This window comes from Pteropus vampyrus, unplaced genomic scaffold (assembly GCF_000151845.1).
Source record: "Pteropus vampyrus isolate Shadow unplaced genomic scaffold, Pvam_2.0 Scaffold20, whole genome shotgun sequence".
NCBI classification, from domain to species: Eukaryota; Metazoa; Chordata; class Mammalia; order Chiroptera; family Pteropodidae; genus Pteropus; species Pteropus vampyrus.
The window spans coordinates 5,068,451-5,079,178 of NW_011888801.1; the positions used below are offsets into that span (position 1 = coordinate 5,068,451).

The following is a 10,728-nucleotide window of genomic DNA, read 5'->3' on the forward strand; positions in this document are numbered from 1 at the left end:
TTTTTTTTTGAGAAAAGAAATCTAGGGGACTTTAAAAAAGCATGAAAGGCTCAGTTAGTTACCTTTTAGTCCTAATTCTGAAATGTAGTAGTTGACCCTTATTCTCTTAATCTGTGAACTGTAGTTGACAATACTGAGCACCTGTCATCTTGACATTGTGGGGACATTTTGGGCATCAATAAAATTATGCACAGCAAAGCACTTTGTAAACAAAGTGTAGAGAACTCTGTTATTCAACTAAGATACTAAAAACTAAGAGTGGCACCACCATGAATAGCCTATACAATAATAAAATGAAATTCAAATCCAGAAAAAATCAGAATACAGTCTAAAATAAGAAGCCAAAACATCTAAAAGATAAGAGTGTTTGTTTTCAAAGGAATGGTTATAAACCTGAGAAAAATCAGTGCTCTTCAAAATATTTACTCTTCATTACAAGACAGTAGGAACTTTGACCTTCAGAGAGACTCTGCAGTTCAGTTCTTCAGTGCCGAGTCCTGGAGATCCATTTCTTGTGACAAAGCCTTGCTAGCAAAGCCCATTCTAAAAGTGCTACTCAAAGTAGCCTCTTGGGGATATGCTTCTTAGCGGTCTGGGATGAACTAAGGAGCTTGTACCAGAAAGTAAATGCTGGCTGAATGGCATTGGTCTATGGACCATATTTTGGGTTGAATTAGTCTAGATGACTAAGATGGCTTGCATTTAAATACTCTCACCATTACACTTGATCTTCATGTTATCATAAAATCCAATGACCAGGTGAGGCAGGTGAAAAAAGTTCATCTTTTAAAACTTTTTAGTCATACTTTTGGTCAATGAACACATTTTTTGGATATGAAATAATAAATTATATACCTTAAATGATACCCTTATCAATGGCAGAATAAAGGAAATTGAATTAAATGACAGAAACCAGTCACTTAAGACAAAACACATTTGGAGAAGAATATTCTAATCACTGGATCACATTTCTACAGGATCTCTACCTTTTAGAGAACTGGAGAATCATATCTGAGAGGAGAAACATTAGCTACATTTCCCTGAAGAACAAACTTCCTGCTTTAGGCTAAGGTCTTAGAGAAACTGAATTTGCTCCTTAGGTGAAGGTAAGTTATTGGTAATTTGTTTTTGTCCCCTCTCCCCCATCCCATTGCTTTAACTCACAGGAATCATTGATACAGAGATCTTCTCCTTTGCCACAGTACTGCTTGCCCTTGGTTCGGAGGTTGGCCCTCACTGGATTGTCATCACTAGGTCTGAGGATGACACTGAAGATCTGCTTTCCTGTCCACAGGGTGACAGGCTGAAGGAGGAAAGAAAGTCAGAGCATCAGCTGGCCGAGCCTGGCCTCAAACACCCACCATGCAAATAAAGCAAGACTGTACAGCAATCATACTCAAACCCAGTAGCAGCATAGGTACATGCACGAAGATACACACACACCTCTTGTACAAACCTTTAATATTGTAGGGGGTGGGAGGCGAACTTTAATTTTCTCATCCTTGCCAACCAATATTGAAGCAATGATTTGGCAAGCCTTGGCTCGGTCAAAGAAAGTATCCTTAAGAGTGAGAAGATAGGCACCTAAGAATGTTAAGAAATGACACACACGCAAAAGGAATGAAACTGTGAGGAAATCATGTTTCGATTTTAAAATAAATTTGTACTATTACTAAAAAAGGGACTTAAAACATACAGCTGCTTATTGGCTCTGTCCTCTAACTAGAATCCAAGCTCCACAAGGGGACTTTTACTCTCGGCTGTAGTCCTGGTGATTAGAAAAATGTCTAGTCTATGGTAGAAGCTTAATAAATGCTTGTTGATTCCATGATTCAATTCAATCAACCTATACTAAATATCTCAAGTAGGTTCACAGTTAAACTTAGTAAACAAACAACAGAATTAAACGCAGGCAATTAAATAGCTTTTCAAGTAATCACATGAAACCACTGTGAATGAGAATCACCGTGTTCCAGTCTCCTTTCACGTTAATTTCACAAACTCACCTGTTAGAAAATCCTGAATAGCAGCAATCAGTGGTTCTCCATTCCTTGGGGTTACAAGATTTGCTTTAGTCTGAAGGAAAAATAAACACAATAAGTTAGCCATTCTAAAAAGCATGATGCAGTCCAAAGATCTGCACGATAAAGACTATGAATTGTTATGAATAAATAGAGAGTAGCAGAAAAGATGAGGCTGAGAAACAGAAGCCACGGGTCTTAATCCCAGCTTTGTCACTAACTTGCAGTTCTTCCATCTGTCAAGGGGAAAGAAAAAATTCAAGCAAGATTGACGTCAGAGGTTTCTACCAACACTAAAATAAAATACTGAGTGAAGTTCTTTTGGATTTCTGTAAAGAACTCAACCATGCACGACTTTATTGTTGTTAATAACTGTATTTCTCCAAAGAAAATTCATTTCTATGAATTAGTACTGTGTTATCTTTCAAGTGAATCAATTCCACACTTCTCCGTAGCAATAGCAGAACTGTTAAATTTCTCTTAAGACATTAGGTTCTAACAACAAACAATTTATCAAAAAGATTTAACTAAAATTTAACAAGCGCCACACTAGGAAAAAAAAACATGCTAGTTGTTCACTACATAGGTAAATTTAAAGGTGGTTCTGTGCATCAGACTGCATCTGTTCAAGTCTTGATGCAGAGATGCTACTGTGCACTTGTGGGTTTTCTGGGCTCTCTTGCCCAGAGCAGAGACTTGTTCCTGCCTTCTTCTGAACCACTTCCCAGAGCAGTGAGCCTTCAACTGGGCAGGGAGACATATTTGTTCACTTGTGGTTTAGAGAATCTCTCTAGGGTGAGACAGAGAGTGGTCTGGGAAAGCAGAGGGCATTAGCCTGAGATTTGCGTATTTTGAAAAAGTTTCCTAGACAATTTGGGCCACATTCAAGCTACAGCCCAACCTGCTCCACTGAGACAGGATTGTTGAGTCAGTATAGTAAAAAAACTTCTCAAAAGAAATTGACAGGATTTGTCCAGATAGTGACTATGGATTCTTCTATCCCAACATCCTTGGAGCCTGTTTTTATTGTTGTCATTTTTAACCAATGAAATATGTTATTAAAACAAAATGTCTAACAAAATGGATCCTTAATAGCAAAGTCAACGGCAAAGTCTCACTGGTTGGCTGCAGGCTGATAGCTGTTATCACCAGCAACATTCTAAACATTAGTTTTAACTACAAAAATAATATATAATCATTATATAAAAAAGCCTAAAAATACAGACATGTAAAAAGACCAAAAAACCAAAAAGCCCCAATATGTGGAACTGCCAAGCATAAAGAACTGCTGTGTTTAAGATTTGGGTATATAACTCTTCTGATTTTTTGCACCACTGTGCTATGGCTGGCTTCAAGAGAGAACGGGACATATGATACAACAGTAGAGTTCCTTGAGGACAGGCATTTGTCTCCCTCACCATTGAACTCTAGCATCTAATGAGCACTTCTTAACCGTTTGTAAAAGAAAGTGGTGGTAAGAGTCATTACAAAAATGACTATGTGTATTGTGCCCTTTAGAAGACAAAGAAGCATGTAATACACTTTGGAAGGTTTCCATTCAGAATGCTCAATAAAATGCATTGGTGCTTAAAGAATCTTTAGCTACAGGAAAATCTACTTATGCAGAACATCTTTTCCCATGATACCCAACAGTTGTGGTGTTGCTACACTCTTGTCTTTTCATAACTTGTACTCATTTATAATTTTTTCTCAGGAACCCACATTATAGGTCAGAAAATATCCACTCCTCCCACCTACTATAGAAACTAATTCACTTATATTCTATAGGGTGTTTTCCAATGGGATGTGCACTCTTTCCCCTCTTTTCAAGAAGCTGTAAGCTGGGCTGTATCATCCTACGTACCCCCATTAGAACAAGGGCCTCTGCTTTAGCTTCTTCTGTTTGAGGAAGATGAAGATTCATTTCATCACCATCAAAATCTGCATTGTAGGGTGTACACACACACTCGTTAAATCTGAAGGTCCTGTGGGGCTTGACTCTGGCCTGTGGAACACAAAACAGAAAAAGGATTTAGTCGTTTATCCCAAAACTTCTTAGTTTCAAAACATTGAAAATGGTTTCCTGGAAAATTGGAAACTTCAGATTAAGGATATAACTTTCTAGTATGTTCTGTCAAGAGATATATGTCACCTGTAGACTCATTCAATAGCTTTATTAGCTCAAACCAATGTTTTAATACTATGAGGCAAACACCAACATAGGAGCCATGTGAAGGGGCTCCCACTGGCCAATGGTTTCACAGTTTGATATGAAAAAGATTAATGGCAGAAGCTGATTAAAACACTGACTACATAAAAACCCATTGAGTTTATACTGTCACTGAAAAAAGGAAAGCCAACAATAAAAAAAACTAACACGACCCAAAACCACCTAGTTGGAAATAACTAAGCCATAACTTTTTACTTCTCAAATTGACAATAAAGAAAAAAGAATTAGGCATCTAGGCTGCCTTTCCTTTATGTATTTGTAGGTAAGCAAATAGCTCTAGTTTTTCAGTACAAGAATGCTGTGTATTAAATGTGAAAGGAATGAAAAATTAGAGAATCACCATTTTGCAGCCCCAGTGAAATGATGCAGGCAAAGATCATAAGTGGATGGAACCATTAGAAAAAAGGTTGATGAAGAACCTTTCAAAGAAGACATCAGGTGAATCCCTAACGTTTATAGCATAGCTAAGAGTGGGATATCCAGATAACATGTGCTTCCTGAAATAAGGCAAGAGGATGCAGCCAGCACCTCCTATTCTTGCAGAAAAGCTGAACTTGAATCTGATTATGCTTTGGGAGCTAATTTCCAGCTTACAGGGATAACAGGAAAAATGAAGAAACACTTAACAGCACACAAATACGAACCAACTGAGAACATGGGCATTCAAGACAAATGATCTGGTGTCTTCAATGACATTCATATTAACAGAAGGATGGAGGACTGTTCTAAAACAATACAGACCTAAGATATGTATCAACTAAATATAAGGTGTAGACTTTGTTTGCATTCTGATTCAAGCAAACTAGATACAAAAAAATTTTTTTAAGGCACGAGGGGAAATCTGATTATGGACTGGGCACTAGACAATACCAAAGAATGACTTAATTTTGTGAGGTGTGATAATGGCACTGTGGTTATTGTCTTACAGAAGTAAACTGAATACACATAGAAAAAAAATACATGGCATCTGGGTTCATCAAAAAAAGGAGGGGGGGGAGATAAAACAAGTGAGGCAAAAATCTAGAAAATTACTGAACAACGAGGATGAGAAAATGTGAGTTCATCATAGTAGTCTTTCTACTTTTGTGTATATTTGAAAATTTTCAAATAAAAAATTTCTATTTTAAAAAATGCTCCAAAGCCAAGCAGAAGTTTCCAGAAAAGGCTTTTGCTCACCTCCTAGATCCCATGATCACAACCTCATAATCATAAACTGCTTCTTTGGTATTTCCACCATTAGGTAAAAAAAAAAAGACTGATGTAATGTGTTCGTAAACTATTGAAAAACTGAATCTAGAAAAACACTACTTAAAGAACCTGTTTAAACACTGTCTGCAAATGCTCATGGATTTAATCGCTTTGCAGATAGAATTTATGATTATTTAGTAAATAAAAGCTGCATCTCCATTTCCATTCTAAATCTCCAGAAAAAGGAACTGCTGCTGTTGCAAAACTAAATCACCCTCCAATATATGGTTTTAGGGTCTTAGTTGGAGGATTACTGAAAAGAAAAATCTTTTAAACATTAGTTAATATGCTAGGTTAAATCAAAAGTCAATTTTCTGTCATACCTATTTTACATAAGTTTGTGCACACATATATGTGTATACATTTTTGTTTGCAAGTGAAATCATTCTAGTCACTTTCACACTAATTTTCAATTAGTTCCTGTTTTACTGTTGTGCATGAAGATTACATTATAAATATTAAAAATATTGAAGAAAAGCTTGAAATTTAAGTTTTACTCAAACTAAAAAGACAAGAGGAAAATCAAAAGTTATGAGTATCTGCAATTACTGGCAATTTTAATTTTAGAAGTCTGGAATTTAGCACTGCACACACAGCAAATATCCACCCGACAAAAAATAAAACCAGAATCTCATACTCACCAGATGCGCCATAATGCTCAATTTGTGCAGTGACGGCTGCCGATTGAATAACACCACATCCCCATCTATGAGGTGTCTCTCTACGATGTCCCCATACTTGAGTTCCTGAGCCATCTTTTCCCTATTTCCGTATTTCAAAAACCTTAACATACAATAATAAATACCATGTGTGAGAAAAAAGTTCCCTCACTAAGTTTCTCACTCTTCATGTCAGGATTCAATCTTCTAAAATGATCGTATTTCACTGAATCTAAGGTGTCTATAGAGGCCATCGATTAAACAATGACAAGTTATAATACACAGCTTAATTTAAAAAATACTAAAATGTGAAAAAAAGTTGCCTTAGAATCACAGAAATATAGTAATAAATCAGCTTCTCTGACTGGGCCCTGCTGATGTTTTTACATCACGTTTACCCCAGTTAGTTTTGCTGTGAAAAGCCAGAGTTGGAAAAATGAGTGCCTGCTGGGTTATGAATACAATGAAGTGATCCCAGAGCACAGGTGACACAGAAAATGATCTGCTTTCATATCCCAATGTGTCTTGTCCAAATAGATCCAATAACACTAAATGCCAGAGAACAAATTAATACTTCTACAGTTAATTGTCAAACAGAGCAAATGATACACCTAGGCTCACTGCAATTTATACAGATATTTTCCACATGCTAAAATGTCCCCAAAATTATACTTTGGACTGCATTCTGTGGCTAAATATGGCAACAGTGAACTTGGTTATGAGAAGGTAGTAATATTCAACTAGACTAGAAAGCATTACCTTTTCATCTGTGTGTGTCTCTGCTGAATGAAATTGGCTCCTGGGTGAACTTCAGGGCCATTTTGAACCAGTTTCCTCAAAAAACTAATGTTTGCTTTGTTTACCTGTAGGACCACAATAAAAAACAATGATACTGTTAGGTTTCTATAAGCTAGTACACTATACTGAACTGTGTCTCAATCCTGACTTTCCTGTGTGATTCTAGGAGGAGGAGAGGAAGAGCCCTAGGCACCGTGCCTAGGGTCTTGAGTGTAATGACAATGACTGACACGCAGGAGCCCAGGATACAGTCTGGATGTGGTCACTCACTTGCTGGGTTACATGGCCAAGTCCTTCACTGGCCTTGATATCCATATTAGTTAAATAAGTGGGCTGGACTGATCCGTAGGGACCTTCCGGCACATACTGGGATCCTAAACACAGGTGACAATGTCATCTATAATGATTCACCATGAGCTTATAAGGTTTAAAATCTGTGACATCAGCACAGTAGGCACTAGTCTCCATTGCTATGTCCTGCAACCTTTTGGACAACAGTCTCATGGAACACCAACTCAGAGAAGGAAACTGTGGATCATTAGTAATTCAAAGGCATTTTCACAAGTTTTACCAGAAGCATCTATGATCTGAACCAATTATGACTCTCAAGAGCCAAGCCAATCAATATTCTCCTGTAACAGGCTTGTACATATCAGTTAAAAACAGAAAGTATTATAATACCATTTTATATCCTCACAAGTGTGAACTGAGTGTAAAGATTTGTAATTTTGTGGTTATGCATCAATAGCCTCAAATTATTTAAAGGCTTTGACTCAGTGATTCTAAGATTTTAAAAACAAAAATCGATTCCAACAAAATTAACTAGGTGTGCTGTTTATCATTTAGTTACTTTAAATCATGAGGTATGAACCAACACCAAAATATATCAAAGATAATATTACTTGGAAAAAAAGTTGCAGAACGGTATATTTAATGTATCTATGAGAATATACACCTAAAACCAGACACGGTTGTGACTGTATATGTTGTAAATATCATATATGGTAATACATGTATGAAACGAACTGGAAAGATTCACATACTCACACACACTAAACTGAGGGTGGAGTGGGTTACTGGGTATTTTCCACTGTCTGTTGTTTGGAATCTCAAAATATAATGTAAAAGCCAGGATTCAAGGCAAAAGAATTAAGTGGCGAAATGGTACTTACCTTCTCAGGAAAAGTCAGAATTTTGGCCACGTGAACTGGCACAGCTACCTCATCAATCCGGAGGTTAGGGTCAGGTGAGATGACTGTTCTGCCAGAAAAATCTACCCTCTTTCCTGAGAGATTGCCTCTAAATCGACCTAAATAAATAAAAATATATCATAGCACAAGGTGTGCTGTTTGGGGGTAACTTGAGTAGAAAGACAAAGGAAAATCTGTGATCTCCAACTACAGAAGCTAGACATACATTAAAAACAAAACAAAACAAAACAAAATAAATAAATAAATAAACAAAACAAAAAAGCAAAATCAAAACCAAAGCGGTAGATTATCTCCTGAATTTTGTTGGCAACAGACCCTGTTTTCCCTTCAGGCGCTGGACAAAACCCCTGGTCCATTTCTTAGGTGCCATGTTGAGGGGAATGCCTGAGAGCTCGCTGTTGATGTAGAGGGCACACTGCAGCTGCAGGAAGTCCCAGTCTTCCATGATCATCTGGGTCTTAGCTCCTGATATCCGATGCTAAAAATGAGCAAAGAATGAACAGGAACAAGCCTGTCAATTTGACTTTCTTGATCACAACTGTTTCCATAGATATACTCTGAAACTTACAGCTCGGAAATGCTAATGAGAAGCACTGACCTTTTTAATGACATCATTTAGGAAAATAATTTCTGTCAATTTCATTGTTAGATCATCTTCATTGGTACCAGACTTCAAATCGCTCACGACAGAGGGTCTGATACACAAGGGAGGCACTAAAAGTCGTGTGAGAATCAAATCAGAGGGCTTTCCAGCTTCTGGGTTCATCAGAAGTAAAGGGACATCTTCAGCTGGAATTCGCTTAAATAAATTCAGAACTACTAAGGGATTCAAGTTTTCCTATGGAAAGGGTAGAAAAGAAACATATGTCAATTTTCCATAGCTTGGGCATATTTACCACTTAAAATAAGTGTAAATGATGGCAGAGATTTTTGTTAATAGGCTATTCCTAAAAACGTGCATGACTTTTATTCCCATTCTTTAAGCCAATAATTCCGCTTTTCGTAATTATTTCAAAGGGTATGACTTTAGGAATTAACACAAGATTCTGCTACAAGGATGTTCACTAAAACTGTTCTTAGTAGTGAAGTTGGAAACAGCCTGATAGGTTACGGTTTATATGAAATCATGGTATATATCCATACATGCACAACTACAAAGCCATTAAAAAAAACCAAAAAACAAAAAACTAGAAACGTAGCTATTGCCATGAAAGGTGTTCACAAAATATTGGTAAATAAAATAAGCATGTGTATGATATGATTTCATTGTAGGGATGTACATCTATATAGAAAAGAGAAAATGGAAGAGTTTACCAAGGTTTAAACAGTACTGTTTTTAGGTGAGTAGGATTATCATTGCTTTGTTTCTATTTTTAAATTTAAATTTTGTGTAGTGACTTATATTGGCTTTGTGCTGACTTCATGTAATGGAAGTGCTATGCTGTAACAACTTACTCATAATATAAAAACTATGAAAATTATTGGAGACATTCAAAGAGCAAAAGTAAGAATGGTCAGCTTGTGTCTTATTGCTGCTTATTAAATTTTCTTGGGATCAAAGGTTGTGTAACTGAGAATATATGCTAAAAGCAGAATTTGCCATGTATAACTTAATGAGAAGGAGAACAAAGTTAAGAAAGAAATGTCTGGGGTAGGAAGAATCAACATCATTAAAATGGCCAAACTACCCAAAGCAATCTATAGATGCAATGCAATCCCTATCAAAATATCAATGGCATTTTTCAGAGAGCTAGAACAAATAATATTAAAATTTATATGGAACCATAAAAGATTCCAAATAACCACAGCACTCTTGAGAAAGAAGAACAAAGTTGGAGGTATCGTACTATCTGATGTCAAACTATATTACAAGGCTACAGTAATCAAAACAGCATGATACTGGCATAAAAACAGATACATTGATCAACAGAACAGCATAGAGAGCCTAGAAATAAATCCACACCTATATGCTCACTTAATGTATGACAGAGGAGATAAGAATATACAGTGGGGTAAAGACAGTCTCTTCAATAAATGGTGTTGGGAAAATTGGACAGATACATGCAAAAAAAAAAAAAAAGAAACTGGACCATTTTCTTATACTATATACAAGAATAGACTCAAAATAGATTAAAGACTTAAATATAAGACCTGAAACCATAAAACTTCTAGAAGAAAACATAGGCAAGAAACTCTCTGATATTACTAACAGTAATTACTTTTTGGCTATGTCTCCCCAAGCAAGGTAAGCAAAAGAAAAAATAAACAAATGGGACTACATCAAACTAAAAAGTTTTTGTATAGCAAAGGGAACCATCAACAAAACAAAAAGACAACCAACTGATTGGGAGAAGATATTTGCTAATGAAACACCTGATAAGAAATTAATATCCAAAATATATACTCAGACAACTCAACAAAACAAAAAATCCAATTAAAAAATGGATACTTCTCCAAAGAGGAAATACACATGGCCAATACACATATTAAAAGATGCTCAAGATCACTATTCATCAGAGAAATGTAAAGTAAAACCACAATGAGATATCACCTGACATCTG

At 36.3% G+C, this 10,728-nt stretch overlaps 1 protein-coding gene across 1 annotated transcript in view; it reads right to left on the reverse strand.

Annotated features, from left to right (window-relative positions):
• The window catches only part of POLR3A (RNA polymerase III subunit A), a 42,962-nt gene that overhangs the window by 20,913 nt on the left and 11,321 nt on the right, over window positions 1-10,728 (reverse strand). The window contains exons 6-14 of the mRNA XM_023527990.1: window positions 8,766-9,005; window positions 8,483-8,645; window positions 8,129-8,265; window positions 6,918-7,021; window positions 6,141-6,282; window positions 3,886-4,026; window positions 2,007-2,076; window positions 1,457-1,584; window positions 1,133-1,303 (exon numbers count right to left, since the gene is read on the reverse strand). Of these exons, the coding sequence (XP_023383758.1) occupies window positions 1,133-1,303; window positions 1,457-1,584; window positions 2,007-2,076; window positions 3,886-4,026; window positions 6,141-6,282; window positions 6,918-7,021; window positions 8,129-8,265; window positions 8,483-8,645; window positions 8,766-9,005 (1,296 nt within the window). The remainder of the gene's footprint in view (window positions 1-1,132; window positions 1,304-1,456; window positions 1,585-2,006; window positions 2,077-3,885; window positions 4,027-6,140; window positions 6,283-6,917; window positions 7,022-8,128; window positions 8,266-8,482; window positions 8,646-8,765; window positions 9,006-10,728) is intronic.